The sequence below is a fragment of the Xiphophorus hellerii genome, unplaced genomic scaffold, assembly GCF_003331165.1.
Source record: "Xiphophorus hellerii strain 12219 unplaced genomic scaffold, Xiphophorus_hellerii-4.1 PGA_scaffold_58__1_contigs__length_500000, whole genome shotgun sequence".
Classification (NCBI taxonomy): domain Eukaryota; kingdom Metazoa; phylum Chordata; class Actinopteri; order Cyprinodontiformes; family Poeciliidae; genus Xiphophorus; species Xiphophorus hellerii.
Window position 1 is genome coordinate 359,504 of NW_022587633.1, and position 16,526 is coordinate 376,029.

Genomic DNA, 16,526 nt, shown 5'->3' on the forward strand with positions numbered 1-16,526 from the left:
TCCAAAGTGAGTAAAGATGCAAAATATATAAAGAAAATTTGGAGTTGGCAATATTTTGAGCTGTGTGAGAAAGACTACTTATTTATCAAATCGGAAATTATTCCAAAAACTGTCATAATTTATTAATATAATATGTATTTTTAGACATTTAACAAAAACATTCAGCATAAAACTGTTGGAGAACATGGAAATGAGAAGGAAACTTTTTTAAAAAAAGAAATGCAAAATAAGAAAAGCTGGAACAGTTGGAGAAAATATGTCAAAAATCAATATTTTAAAGAATAAATTACATGACTCATGTTCATTTTGATTACATGTTTATTTAATTTAGACAAGCACAGAACAGCAGCCGCTTAATGCAGTAATACTTATGCAGACACACTGGCCTGGCAACTAAATATTAGTCACACGTTTCATCATTTCACAAAGAAATAAATCTCTATCAGAAGGAAGAGAATGCATCAACGTCTGACAGCATGAGTCAGTACATATACACTGATATGGCACCTGAACGTCATATAAAAATAAATCTTTCATTGTAGGAAAATACACAACAATCAGCAGTTTAAAACAAAATAAAATGGAGCAACAAAACTAAGAAATATACATATAAAGATAAGTTTGTTTTGGTCAGAAGAAGTGAGAAATAAACTTCATTTTTTATAATAATTGAACCAAACTTTTTTCTGAGTTTTAGTGTATTTTCTTTGAGGTAAATATGACGGTAACCTATTTAAAGCGGCTTTTGTAAACTTTAAAAATCAGCTTTTTGATGAGGCGCTGTGTGACTGTAACAGGTGGCAGCATACACACTGATATGGCAACCCACCCTCCGTAAACAAAATGGCGCCCTCCATCTTCTTCTCACATGTTGTCAAATCTCTGCCAAACAAAGACAATGTGCTCCGTTTCTCTTTATTGCTCCAATCAGCTCTTTTATCCCCAGATTGTAGATTAACACACAAACAAACTGGATTGGGTTTCTAGAAAGCAACTAGCCTGAAGCTACAAACTGATTTAACTAGACCGCAATCAAACGAGTTAAAAAGCAGCGAAAGAAAAAGAGAAGTGATGAAGAGGCGATTGACAGTGTGGGATAATGTGTGTGAAGAAGAAACAAGTCTAGAGGTGAATCTGGAGTCGCTGTGTTACATCCAGACGTTGGTCAACATGAGGCTGAGCAACGCAACCAGCAGCAGCAACGCAGAGGAGACGGCTGCAACGAAAATCAGAAAATATCAAAAACAGTTTTCATTCATTCGGTTCATTCATTTTTATATGAGGGCTATGAAAAAAATGAGTAACTATCTGCCAAAAAAAAAAAAAAACAAAATCTGAAACTTTGAGATTAATGTCAAAAATCTTCCAGAAAAAACTTGGAAATTTCTGAGTTTCAAAAGTGAAACATGTTCTAAAAAAGAAAAACTTAAGAACGTGAAATCAATCACAGAAATTTTCTGGTGGAAATTTACTTTTTCTGGTCTAAAAAAGCTGAAAAATGAAAAACGAAAAATTGAAAATTTCTAAGATTAATCAACACTTTGGGATTTATATGTAAAGTGCATTATAAATGACATTTTATTATCCGTTTATTATTAATCTAACAATTCATGATTTTTTTTCTAGCAGATTTTTCATTTTTCAAATTCAGAAAGTTCCAAGATATTTTGGAGAAAATTTCTGAGATTAATTTAAAAATTTCAGATTTCTTTTCTAGCAATTTTTTTTTTTACTTTTAGAGATATAAACAGAGATATAAGATATAAATTCCTTTTTTCTAGAAAATATCTGAGATTAATCTCAAAATCAGAATTTTTTTCTTGAAAATTTTTGACTTTTAAAACTCAGAAATTTTCACATTTTTTCCACAAAAATCCCTGAGATTAATCTCAAATCTAGATTTTTGTTTTTGCAAATGTTCAACTTTTGATACTGAAATTTCCTTGTTTTTTCTAGAATATTTCTGAGATTAATCTAAATATTTTTGAGTTTTTGGGCGTAAATTTAGTCTTTTTTCTGTCTATACTGATCCTACTAAGCCGCTGTGAGGCTCTGATGGAGCTTACTTCCTGTTAAATCTAGCTTAGCATGTGGAATATCTATAAACATAAGAACTCTATGCAAAATAAATATGTTCTATTATAAGATTGCAGCAAGCTAGGCGACTCTATACAACTGACAGGGTTTTCTCAGTAAAAATCTAATAAACTCGACTTAATTGCACCATTTTATAACTAGAATTTAATTGGAATCCATGCAATTACAGTAGAATTTGTCCGTATGATTCATTTTAATAATAAGTCTGAATATTACCTAAGAGTATTAATGTTTCTCAGAAAACCAAATAATTTCACCTGTGTTTGAGGAGCTGCACTCCATGTCCTCCAGTGAGTTCATGTAATCCTGACCCAGCCACTCCTGGTACGTCTTTTTGTCGCCAACACCGACGATGCGAACAGTGGAGTCTTTGAAAATCAGGTCTGTGCCCTCGTAGCCCTGAGAGTCGAACATCTTGAAACCAGAACCGGTGTCACTGCTGAAGTGGGTCTGCAGAGACAAAGGAAGAGATACAGGAAAACTGGAGAAACGACAGAATCACTGCTAAAGTTAAGTTTTGCATTAAAGTCCGTCTTAAATCAGAAAATCTTTCTGTACATTAGCACTAGCTGTGTTTCCATTAACCATGTAATTGCTCAATTTGACATTTTACAGTGTCCTTCAAGATTAGTCACTTAAAAATAATTAATTTCCATTATAAATAATAAGTGTGGTGCCAGACTTAAGTCAAAGTTTTAACAGTTTTGACTAAACTCTGGACTGGACTGACCTGTGCGCGGTCCAGCAGTCCGTAGATGGCGTGGATGTTGGTTTCTGGGCGCACCATGACGGCGTGAGAGGGAACTCTGGCCAGGTTGCACAGCCGGTACTGGGAGACCTCGGCTTTGGTTCCCTGGGAACAGAGCAGCTGGAAGTCTGTGGACACCAAACCTGCAGCCCAGGGTTCCGTCGAATGACCTGAAACGACGACGGTCGAGTTAATTCCTGGAGCCGTCAGAACCTCTGAGACGATTTCTGAAAGATTTCTCACCGTCTGTGTTTTGGAAGACGGTGGAATCCTTGACAAAAGCTACGTCTCCGTCCCCGCTAGCCAGACACCTGAATGAGCAAATTACTGTTTTTACACCTTAAATAAAAACATAACAAGTCACTTTTACTTAAATATAAATTTCCACAACTTAAATGGAGGAAAAATGTTCTAAAAATCTGTCCATCACCATGACATTTAGATGAAATATTCATAATTATTCAAAGTTTACGTCCAGTGTTAAAAACAACAGGGTTGGTTTCGGTACCTGAACGCCCCGTCGTATCCATCGTACCGATCTTTTCCTTTTTCACATTTATTCTGCTGCGAGTCGTCTCCCACACACAGTTCACACAGGTTCTTGGGGAAACCGTCTTGGTTGGCGCCAGGAACACAGCTCTTCTCGAAGAATCCTCCCACCGCTAACAATCAGAGGAAGCAGAAAACGCAGAGACAAGAGATTAGCAGTTCAGGATGAATCACCAGAATCTGTGTCCAAATTAGGATTTTAATATCCAAACATCAACTCAAAGGTGTCCAAACGTTTTGTACCGTCTGACAAAATTATCAAGCTGAAAGCTCTCAGACGCCACAATCTATTTGTAAATGTTTCAGTTAAAAATGCAAAAATAATTTCAGGGTAAATTCGTATTTTTTTTTTTTTTACCTGCTCTGCAAAAAATTACCATGAACAATTTCACAGAATTGAAAGGAGAGAAGCTAAAAGCTTTGGGTAAACATATTTACAGACAAAGGTTTTTTTATCTTATATTTTTGTACAGTTTTAGTTTAATTACTCCTCTAGGATGTTGTTCTTCCAGCAAATTGTTTTTTTTCTTTGAGTCTGTACAACTCAGAGGTGGGTTGATTACCCAAAACCTGAACTCAAGTAAGAGTAGAACTACTTCAACATATTTTTACTCAAGTAAAAGTAAAAAGTAACCATCCTGAAATTATTCAAGAGTAAAAAAGTATTTAGTTAAAAGTACAGAGTAAGTGATCAAATTATAAATCACTTAAAAATTACATCATCTGATGGATATATAAAGTTAACATTTTAATACTTTAAGAACAAAATTGACAATAATTCATAAAAATAACCAAAAATTATCAACATTCATCAAAAGAAAATTTTCCAAATTAGTTTCATTCAATAAAAAAGTTATAAAACTTTAACAGAAACTGCAGGTGTGTGTCTGTGTCATTTTTCTCAAGTAAGAATAGAGATACTTTATAATAAAATTACTCAAAGTACGACATAGTAAAAATATTCTTAAAAGTAATTTTTTTCAAAAGTGTTACTCGATGTAAATGTAAATGAGTAAATGTAACTAGTTCCTACGCAACTCTGTGTATACTCCAGATATCAATAATCGATTAGTAAATTAGTAGACGATTATTTCAATAATCAATTCATCACAATTAATCGGATTAATAGTTTCAGCCCTAGAAACTATAACAGAAAAACAAATCAAAGTGATAAGAGGGAATCTGAAGCTAAAGTATGGATCCGACACCGGTATCGATATTATCGATATTATCAATATTATTGATATTATCGATCGACGCTCCTGCACTGACCTTGGGGAATCCGGCAGTTTTTCGGGCTGATCAGTCCTCTCTCTATGAGAGCGGATGCGGGAATATTCCAGCCTGCGGTGCGACCGTAGCCGGTGTGACAGGAGCGACCGTCACGCAGGTCGTCAAGGTTACGGATGTCGGTCCTGCTTTTCTTCACCACTGCGACTGCGTAGTATGAGGAACCATCACGCTCGCCTAGAAAGGAGAAAATGGGGCGTATGAGAGCCAGACTGTGGAAACATGCTGTTTTGTTTTTGTTACCTGTGTAACTCTCGGCGGCAGCGGGAACCAGGCCGTAGTCTTTACCCGCTGTGTAAATGTACCCTCCGTCCAACGTCATGGCGTCCGCATTGTTGTTCTGCAAAATTATGAAGATGGGAACCTGTGAAGCATTCGTTAGACCAAAGCAGTAAAGCTAAACATGATTTAGTTTTAGTTACTTTGATCTTGGCCATGCAGTCAGTCAGGGAGGCGCCGTGGATACAGCTGACGGTGGGAGTGAGACCTTTGCTCTGAAAGGCGGCGCCCATATCAGCACATTTCTGCTGCTCTCCGCTCGACAAAACACACCATCGAATGGCAGAGGGAATATCTGCACAAAAACACGGGTAGTTTGGTAGTTTATCACCTTAAATTACCTTCTGCTCTGTTTTACTCAGAGGTAGCAGCACCTAAAAACTTTCTGTTCTTGGTAGCCATCCAAGTTTTATTCTCAAATAAGAGTAAAAAAGTATTTGGTGAAAAGGCTTCTCAAGTACTGAGTTAACAAGACGGACCAAAACTAGAGTCATCAATCAATCGATCGAGTTTATTTGGGTAGCAAATTTCAGCAACAAGGCAATTTAAAGAGTTTTACGTCAAAAAAACATAAAAATAAAAAGTAACAGAAAAAAATATCACGCAGCCAGCAACTGAGAAAACCATTAAATATCACATTTTGCCAACATTACACATTGGTCAATATTTCATTAATTATGGTTCAAAAGAAACTCTAAACAGGTGAGGTTTAAGTCCAGATTTAAAGGAACTCTGTGTTTCAGCTGCTTTGCAGTTTTCTAAAAGTAAATTCCAAAATTTATGTGGAAAGTTTGGTATTTTAAGGACCAAAATAAAAATAATTCACATAAATAATGTAATTACAAAATCAGGCAAAAGAAAAATGTATCTAAATCAATTTCTTTCCATGTAAAACGTACACAAAAACCGCAGGTGTGCGTCTGTGTTGGTGATTGTTTGGTTAAAACAAAGTTGTTCTTAAAGTAAGAGTAGCGATACTTCAGGATAAAATGACTCAAGTAAAAGTAAAAATACTCCTAAAAGAAAAATCTTTCTTACTTTTACTCTAGTTACTCTAGTAACTGAGTAAATGTAACTTGTTTTATGGTTTTATCATTTTTGTTTTGTGGGAAACAAATTCATGTTAACATTCTTGTAATAAATGTTATAAACTAGTTAAATGGATTACCGTGATTTTTTTATGCTATTTGAAATGTTAGCACTAGCTTGTTCAGCTTTAGATGAGGCGTTAGCGGTGTAGCTTACCTTGAGGTGTGCAGTCCATGGCTTTCATGACGTTGTAATAGTTGGTGCTCATCCACCTGACCGGGTCGTCCGCCTCGACCACTTCAAACCCGGTGGTTAAGTCAGAGAACAGAAGATTTTCCCCACCGTAGTCCGCTGAAGAAAACATGTTGAAATCTGACTTTGCCTTAAAAAAAAAAGAGACAGAGGTTTCTCTTAAAGGTGACCTTGAACGGGTCAGGGTCGATCTACGGTCTAAACTGGGCCAGCGCCCCCCTGTCCATTATCCAGGTTCCTCACCGCCCCATCAAAGAATTTGTAGGCTTCTTTGCACTGAATCTTATTTTGCTATTAATATTACTATCACTATTGTTGATGTTTTTGTTTTTATGCTTGTTTCCGTATTTATCATAAAAAATTATTTCCCAGAGAACAAAAAAGCGACGGGAATAAAAAGCATTTTTAGAAGCGTCTACAAAAAATGCAATGAATGAACATTCAAGTTAAAATCAGCAGGCCTAACAGCAGCCAATCAGAGTGGAAAACATGTTCCTGTTCTGAGCCGTTTTCTGATGCTGGTTGCTAAATCTTGCACAAACTGACCAGAGGTTTTTCAGTGGAAAAACTAAAGTTCCAGATCCTTTTAATGCCATAAAAATATGGGACAGAAACGTGGATTATATCTTTAAACCTGACTATTGATTTATAGATTAATAGTTTTACTGGACAGAAATTGCAAAGAACAAAGCTGGTTCTTAGTCAAATCCTAATTTGTCAAACTGAAAGTGTCATTGAGTCACTAAACAGCCTCATTACATTAACACTGACATGAAAAGTAATATTGAAGAAATAAATATATCCAATCTATTGTAATTAAAAACATAAATAAGCCATGAGCTCCTTATTACTGTTATCGTCTGTAAAGTATATTTCTTCTAGATGTGGTCTCAACAAACACAACGAACTTCAACAATATTATTTTACCTTTTATCTGAAAACAGTGTCTGTTTGTTCTTGCCATACAGTCCTCTGTGTTAATTATTGTTCAAAAGGTCTTGCCATCTGTATTTACTTTAGTTTCTTAGTTTATTCTTACATTTTGTTCTTCATTCATTTCCATTTACTTTTCTTTGATTAGTATTCTCCTCTCTTGGTTTATTGTTATGTCGTCTTTAGTTTCTTTCCTGTTGCTAGTTTTATTTTATCGTTTGTATTGACGCTCACCAGTAATCTTCACCTGCTGCGCCGCTAAATCATCATGAGTTTCACCTGATCTTCCACTATAAGCTCTTGATGTTTCGCTGTCCAGCGCCGGATTCTCTGATCCTGATTCACATCAAGTTTGTTGCTCCGCTCTTTGTCCTGGTTTTCCTGTTTCAGAGTTTTGCGCAACGTGCGCGTCGTTTTTTTGTTGTTGATTTTTTTACCCTCTAGGGTGCGTAGCGGTCGGGAAGCGTATCGACGGAGAACAGCAGACTGATGTAAACCTTTTAGCTCAAATATTCTGATGATTAAAATTCAAAAGTGTTGTAGTGTTACAGTTTCATACCGGATCACTTTCAGCACCGATGTTAACTCTGTAAAATGAACGCTCTGTATCGTGGTATCACCCATGGAGGGATTTCTTTATTTAACTTGGTTAATTTTTCTGAGGGATACACAGAAAAATTTTCCCCTCCATGATTTTAGTCATTACATGTTTATAAGAGTGATTTTCTGTTGTCCTTCCATGGAAGCGCACAAATCCAGACGGACAAGAAAACACGTTTTAATATAAGTTGCTGTTTGACATGATCACAGCACTTCCAGACCGTATGTACAAAAATCCTCAATAAAACATAAAATATTTGAAAATCAGACACCAGACAATGAATCACAGCAACGTCATCAGTCGGTGTAACGCTGAACTGATGCGGTGGAGCTGCCAGTGACAGCAGGGCGGAGCTGCTCCAAGAAGCTAACAGACACTGAAGAGGAGAAGAGCGGAAATCGGTAACATGCAGCCAAGCATGTTTTAATGTTACACAATACAGTTTTAGCAAGTTGCTCAAAGTCTAAACTATTGTTGTGCATTTAAGGTGTAAAGTTTACCTTGGAGCAAACGCCCCCCTTTTGTAAAAAATTCAGCCAGTGCCCCCTGCTGTCCCCTGAACGCCCCCGTTGAGAAATGCTAGTCTAAACAAAACATGTTCATTAAATTTTTTGCACAAAATGATTCTTATATAATGACAATTTAGTCTGCTCAGTTTTCTGGGGTTGCTAGGTGACGGGCTGAGCTTCTCTGGGGTTGCTAGGTGACGGGCTGAGCTTCTCTGGGGTTGCTAGGTGATGGGCTGAGCTTCTCTGACTTAGACTTAGACTTAGACTGACTTTATTGTCATTTTGCATGCACAGGGTGTATACAGAACGAAATTTCGTTGCATACGGCTCAGGACAATGTTTGAGGTTCCAATGTTGTGAGGTTACTCCAGAATAAAATAAAATACAGTATAAAATATGAATATAAATCTAAATATAAAATATAAAGTGCAGGAATGACAGTAAAATATAAGTTATTTAGCTCTGTACATGTGCAAGGTATAAAGTGGAGACCAGATTTTTTTTCTGGGGTTGCTAGGTGACGGGCTGAGCTTCTCTGGGGTTGCTAGGTGACGGGCTGAACTTCTCTGGGGTTGCTAAATACATTTGAGTTGGATTATGGGACTTTTTACGTACCAGGCCTTCACTTAGCATGTTGAAAACCACAGAGGGAGTGATGTCACTGCCAACCATGACGCCACGAAACGGGACGCGAACCAGATGGCACCGAGTCCACTGGGAGGCAGGAGCTCTGGTCCCGTCTCTGCACAGCAGCTCATAATTCGACGACAACAAGGATTGGGCCCACGACGGACCCCGACCTGCAGCACAAATAACAGGTCAGCCATTTAATTTATCACAAACACTCAAAAGCTTTTCTTAGTCCTTACCGTCAGTGTTCTCTGCAACAGTAGTGTGTTTGGTGAAAGCCACCTGCCCAGCGCCTTCAACCAAACATCTAGAGAAAACATCAGAACAAACAGATGCTGAGATTCTTTTTTTAAATTGCAATTTTGTCAGTAAACGTTAGCAAAATCAAAACTTTAAAAAATCTTTGCACCTTTACTTCTTGAGGAACACCTAAATCAGTGACCTCATTTTATTTTTCCATTTTAATTTAAATATTTAGGTTCAAGCATATTTAGAGACTAATATTTAGATTCATATTTGCATCACGTTCTTCTAAAAAAACGAAAAAATCTACAGAGAATTTAAACATATCTTCTCTTCCTGAAAGTATTTGTTGAACCAAAATGCTCTAACTACATTCTAATAGTTTATTTAACATGGCGTCTTCCAAGATATCTAAAATTGACCCTTATCGAACACCATAGTTGCTTTAAGGGATGAACTGATGCACCGTTTTCACTTCCGATATCTAGATTTAGTATCAGCTGATATCGATCCGATACAGAGAGACGCTGCTGAATTAACTGAAGATGTTTCATTTTTTAAAACGCAGACATAAATGCACTAAATTACAAATTTATTTTATAACTCTGCATGTTTTAAAAAATCTTTGCACCTTTACTTCTTGAGGAACACCTAAAACAGTGACCTTTTCATATTTAGCACATTTAAACACACCAACCATTTCACAAGCTTGGTCAAACATGCAAAAACAACTTTAATTTGTTCAGTCAGTACAATTAGGGAGAAAAACATCCAATGAAAAATAAATGATAAAGAAACTGAAACTGAATAATAATATGTTGGTCAAACATGTAAAAATAAACCACAACAAACCTTCTTTCAAATGGTTCATTGGTGGATTATTTTACTTACAATAGGACATTGTCCCATGTTAAAAGTAAAGTAATCTTCCAGTGGAACTAGAACTCGGTTACTAGGTTACAGGCTGGGCTTGGCTGGGGTTGCTAGGTAACGGTGCAGTGATATAAGTGAAATAATCTGCCAGTGGATCTAGCACTTATCAGTACTAAGGAATCATTTACTTAAGACAAGCTCCAATATCTTTCCTAAAAGTTGCATGCAAGTTAGTTTTGTCTTATTTCTAAGATATCTGCACTAGAAACTAAACCAAAAATACATGGTAATATTTTGGTATTTTGTGTTTTTGCAGTGTTGTCTGTATGCTTGTTTTTTCATGTCCTTCTTTCTGCTTTTAACCTCTGTAAAAACACTTTTTATTACCCCTGGCCTTTTAAAACATGCTTTGTGAATAAGGTTTGATTGATAAAATGAATGCTTGTGCTACCTGAATGCTCCTTCGTAGCTGTAGTACATTTCTTGCTCGCTCATTTCACATTTGTGCTGTCCTTTTCCGTCTCCTTTGCACAGCTGACATAGAGACGCAGGGTCACCAGCCGCGTTAGCCCCAGGAATGCAGCTGGCGTTGAAGAAATTAGCCACACCTGACGAGAAACATAAACAAAAGCATACTGTACACTTAACTTGGCCTTACACTGCAAAAACACAAAACCTTACCAAGTTTTGTTTTCTAGTTTCTGATGCAAATATCTTGGTACGCTTGAAATAAAACAAGTACAAGTGACTTTTCAGCTAAACATATGAGCTTGTCTTAAGTCAATAGTTCCTTAGCATTGCTGAAACGAACTAGTTCAGTGGCAGATTTTGTCACTAATAACTTGGCCTGGCACTGTAACACATTTTCCTGGATGATAAATTGTCCCAGAATTTATCGCGATAAACAGTAATATTGTCAATTTTCAACTACTACCGTGATAATGGCATATTAATGAAAGTGCACTCCCTCAAAAAAAATAAATTCTAATGAACATTTAACACTGGAATAGGAAAACATTCAATATCCAAAATAAATAAACAAAACAACTGAAACAACAATAATTAAAATGGATTATGAAACTTCTATAGCCCAAAATTGGTTTTCAAAAATATTAATCATTCAGCTCTGACAGGGAAAACAGGCAAAAGTGGCAGGTAGTGCAAACTGACTGCTTGGTCCTGAGTGTCAGACTTTTGCAGCAGTTTTCAAAATGGCGTCTTTTCAACAATTGTAAAGGGGAATATCACTTTGACGATGGGAAATTTGTCGTAATAAATCATGTGATGAATTGATTTGTTGCTTATTGTGAAAGGCTTACTTATATTTTTCCGCGTTATAAGTGAAATGATCTGCAAGTGGGACTAGTCTTTTTCATCAATATTAAGAAAATATTGATTTAAAACAAGCTCTTATGTAAAGTTACATGTGAGCTACTGTAGTTTTGTCTTATTTCAGACGTAGTAAGATAATTTCACCATAAACTATATCAAAGATTTTGTTTTTGCTAATGACGTATTTGCTATGAAAAAGAACAAATAAATATGAGAAAAGAGCAAGAAAAACAAATAAACAAAGCCAAATGAGACATCAGTGAAATTTACCTACATAAAAAACAAGAATCTCTGGTACTTTTTGTAGTACACAATACTACAATACATCACTGACTCACTACTAACACCCTATTTTTATTGAAGTCAATATTAGAAATCCAATTTTTCTCTCAAATGAGCAAAATTCTGGCACATAATTTGTTTAACATGCATATAAAAAAAATTGAGCAACTAAAAGCAGTAATGAATGTTTTAAATAAAAGTTGTTTCACATTTTCTGTTCATGAGTTCCTTATCGATTATACATCCAAAATAATTGTATTTCTGTGTATTTTTACCCTTTGAAATGTCGCAGCCCATTACGGACATGAAGCCCTGGTCGATCAGGTATCCTAGCGGCATATTCCAGCCAGCAGTTCGGCCCTTCCCGGTGTGGCAGCTCCGTTTCCCCGCCAGGTTGTTGACATTGATTGCGGAGTCAGACTTCTTCACCACAGCAACGGCGTAGTAGGAGCTGGTATCTGGCGACACAACAGCGAAACAACTGGAGCGATTCCGATGCGCAATTTTACATTTGGAAAATGAACTCGCTTAATTTAAACAGCTAATTTGTTGTCCGATAAAAAGTTCTGATGCTTGAATGCCACTCGAGGAACATAATCAATAACCGGATGTTACCACTAGCAAAACCCACGAAGAAGAAAATAGCAGGAAGTACTTGGAGGATGTTGGCGGCATGTTTTTTTTCCGACTTTCTTACTTTCTGCGTGAATAAACTTATTCTCAAGAGGTTTTAATTGCGTTTCCTATTTAATGCAAACACCGAAATTGTGTTGTTGTTATTTTTATGTTAGCATAATATAAGCTGCGTTTTAATTGAATATATAACTGCTCAATTTGATATTTCGAAAATAAAATTACTTGATGGAAACAGCATGGGGTGGGTTTTCGGCCGTATTGAAATTTGTTTATTTTCCCAAACAGCAATGGAAACACTTTTTTTTTTTTTAATCACACAAGACACATGATCAACCACTGCCACTGCCGAAACCCACGAAGAAGACAACAAGAAGTAGTTGGAAGACATGCTTTTTAATGACTTATTGCTGAACAAACTTATTTACCTGTGGGTTTAAATGCGCTTTTTTATTTAATGGCAAAATTATTATTATTTTTTCATTAAGTTTTGTTTACATGTGTAATTAGTGACCTGTACATGAACCCGTATGGTACCATTTACCTTTGATCGTTAGTTCTGCAGTCTTATCATCAGAGCATTGACAGTTTCTTAATGGTCAAAGTACAGTAAGGTTTCAAAATGTACCAAGTGCAATACAGATATTACCATCCAGATATAACAGGTGTTATAACTAACAATGTAGCTACATCAACATTTTCCAACTCACCCCGATAATACTCCAGATATTAAGTTATCTCAACATACATAATGTGTTATCTTTGTCTGATAAAAAGGTACAATGTAAATTTCTCATATGTAAAGCAATCAGTCATTATAATGACATAAGTAAAAAAAAATTGCCTGAATGCTTTAACTTCTCAATAATATTTTAAGGATTTACATTCATAGAAGTTGATGAACCAGAACCAGAACTAATAATTTGAATATTCTGTTTTTAGGGCAGGACAGGAAGAGAAATACTGAAAAACAAACTTTGCACCTCACCATATCACGATTGTGATGTAGTCTATACAGTTGAATGAAGAATCTGAGTCTTACCACCATTCTTTGATTCACTGGCAGCCATCTTGAAGGTGGCAGTCTTCATTGCATTGTAGATGTTAGTGCCAGACAAGGACAAGGCATCCACTTCTTTTTTCTGCAGAGACATAAAAGCATATATAGGAATGTTCTGAGTCTAAGTGCAAAAAGAAGAGATGAATGAAGAACTAGGCAATTAATAAATAGTACAATAAGTGATAGTATTTGTTGCTGTTTCTGGTGCTTTTTAATTAAGCTTTAGACAATCTAAAAATCACACCCCTCAGAAAAAGAGCACTGTTTAGCATCAACAGTTTGTTTTGTGAATAAACAGTTACAGTTTATTCCAACTTTTCTTGACCCTGATATTAATCCTGACTTTTTAATCTAACAGATTATTTCATTGCAAAATAACCAAGTAATTTTGGCTTAGTTTCTAGTGCAAATGTCTTTGTACCTTTGAAATAAGACAAAACTAACTTACAAGTAACTTTTCAGGAAGACGTATGAGCTTGTTTTAAGTCAATAATTCCTTAATATTTATTTTAAAAGTTCTAGTAGCACTGGCAAATTATTTCAGTTACATTAAAGGACCGTTTCCTAGCAACCCCAGCCAAGCCCAGCCCGTTACCTAGCAACCCAGTTCTAGTTCCACTGCAAGGTTCTTTCAGACATTTTCCCATGTTGACTTGAAACAAGTTCCTACATGTTGCTGAAAACTTACCTGTAAGTTATTTTTGTCTTATTTCAAGTGAACTAAGGTATTTAAACCGGAAACTAGACCAGAATTATTAGGGGTTTTTTTTGTAGTGTTTTGTGTCATAAATAGTAAAATATTGTTTTCGTAGCTGCCAAAATCCCACCTGTAGTTTCTGGATGCAGCCCTGGACGGCTGGGCCGTTGATGCAGCTGATGGAGGGCCGGACGGAGACTTTGGAGAAAGCCTGGCTCATTGCCTGACATTTCTTCTGCTCTGGCTCTGAGACGGTGCACCATCTGATGGTCCGCTGGCAAAACACTGACAAGGATATTATTTATTACTGTGTAACTGAGCAGGTTTTGAAAGAACTTGGAAACGTAGAGCTGTTGCAGAGGCTGTTTGGATTCTTTTCAATGCTGAAGTTTTATATTATTAACTCTGAATATGGAGGGAAAAAATGCATTTCTGCAGATGAAAAAGTTCTGGAATATCCTGCTATGTTACACTGCAAAAACACAAAATCTTACAGAGCATTTTGTCTAGTTTCTAGTGGAAATCTCTTAGTACACTTTAAATAAGACAAAAATAACTTAGAATTAACTTTTTAACAATATAAAGGAATTATTGTTTTCAATAATTTGGTAATATTTGGTGTAATATTTGGTGTTTTTTGCAGTGATGTTGGCTAAGTTATCAATACTCCAAAAATATCAAATCTCACCAAGTATTCTGGTCTATTTTCTAGTGCAAATAGTAAACTTGAAATTAGACAAAACTGACAGGATTACATTTTCAGCAAGATATAGGAGCTAGTTTTCAACAATTCCTATAATTCCTTTATAATGATGAGTTATTACACTTCTAACACAGAAGATATTTTTGTCATAAGTTAAATACCAGTTGAGTTAGTACACTTTTATTAATATTAAGGAATTATTTACTTAAAACAAGCTGCTATATCTTGCTGAAAAGTTACTTGTAATTAATCTTTGTCTTGAAGTGATCTATGATATTTGGATTAGAAACCAGATATTTGGTAATATTGGGGTTTTTTGCAGTGTAGTGTGTTTAATTCATGTTTTAAAATCTCCTACCTGCAGGCAGCAGCAGCAGCAGAGCTCCTACTATCTTCCACGTTGTCATGGTTTTTGCTCTGGGTTTCACTGAACCGCCTTTCTGCGCTTCTCCACTTTATATGTTCGCTCCAATATCAAAGTCCGTTTTTGTTGTTTTTTTTTTTATCTCCGGTGTTCGACTTAAAGTCCTCCAGTCAAACCGGACCAACGCTGTGATTTTGCTGATTTACAGCCCAATCTCCAGCAGCAGAAACAGAACTTCCGGGAGTTTTTACAGCTCCGTTTTAGAAGCGCAGCAAACAGCTTCACGTTTTCCTGGACATCGCAGCGCCGCGGCCTGGCTGCAGGCCAGCGCCCGGACAGAGAGGCTCTGTTACAGCCCGGCCTGCTTCCCCCCTACCTGCCCGTCTCTTCTGCCTCTGTGGTGTTTTTCCATTAAGGATGTGACAAAGCAAAGCAGGGACGTAATCCAGCACAGTGAGGATGTTGGTGCCAGACTCGACGGAAAACAGAGTCTGGGATGTTTTAGTCTGTTTTCTGGGGTAAAATAAACTAAACTTTCATGCAGCAAAAATAATATGGAAGAGTATCAGGGCTATTGGGGGGGGAAAGGAAAATATGACGTTTAATCTGAGAAGATTAAAGTCATAAATCTGAAAATCTGAATTCTGAGATTACAGTCAGCCTGCTTTGTTTTCCCCCAACCCTCTTCTGTAAAATGTTGCTTTAAAAAGTCAGAACTTTAACTTGAGAAGAGAAAAAAATTTCAGGGACAAACATGAGACAGTTAATTACTGCTTACAGAGTCACTTGCTCAGATAACGAGGTTTGAGGGTTTGTTCTGCAGGATTTAGGTCATCAGACTCAGAAATTTGGCCACATGGTTTTGGAAAACCAGATATTATTGTCTGTTCTCTTTTAGTGAAAACTAGATTTTTATCTAAAATAAAATTCCCTGGTATTTAAAAAGAATCCATTACACTGAATGTTTCTCAACTATAGACAAGGCTAAGAGAAATAGATCTTTGTCTCATAGAAATAACCTTTTTATTCTCAGGAGGAAACAGAGCAATTAAGAATAATGACGTTAAGAAGTGATTAGAAATTACAGATCAAAGCCTGCTGAGGATAAAAACAGTTTGTCCAGACTTTCACATTTTTCCTTGCGAAACAGGAAATCATAGCTGCAACTTTGTTAAAAATAATGATAACAAAAGAAATATCGTAGCTCTAAAAATATTCAGAATAGCTTTAAGTTATATTTAAAAACACACGAATTTAAAGCTGTAAGCCCCTTAGTTTACAGCAGCAGTTCTGGTCATGTGAGGCAAACATGACAGCTAAAGTTGAGGTGTAAAATGTCAGCTGATGTGCAGAAGTCCAGAAATAAAACCCTCCTAACTGTCCTCACATGAGCATCCCTCGTTCTTCTGTAATAAAAGAGTT

At 36.3% G+C, this 16,526-nt stretch overlaps 1 protein-coding gene across 1 annotated transcript; it reads right to left on the reverse strand.

The window, feature by feature from the left end:
* Positions 1–901: 901 nt before the first annotated feature.
* Positions 902–15,458, reverse strand: meltf (melanotransferrin). The gene is made up of 16 exons (XM_032557305.1): positions 15,099–15,458; positions 14,168–14,322; positions 13,323–13,422; positions 11,923–12,105; positions 10,485–10,641; positions 9,157–9,224; positions 8,903–9,087; positions 6,209–6,374; positions 5,107–5,258; positions 4,928–5,024; positions 4,667–4,861; positions 3,354–3,507; positions 3,089–3,156; positions 2,828–3,015; positions 2,355–2,547; positions 902–1,216 (listed from the first exon to the last, which is right to left on the reverse strand). Exons 1-16 carry the CDS (start codon positions 15,145–15,147, stop codon positions 1,149–1,151), a joined length of 2,178 nt encoding a protein of 725 aa, XP_032413196.1. The 5' UTR covers positions 15,148–15,458; the 3' UTR covers positions 902–1,148.
* Positions 15,459–16,526: the final 1,068 nt, after the last annotated feature.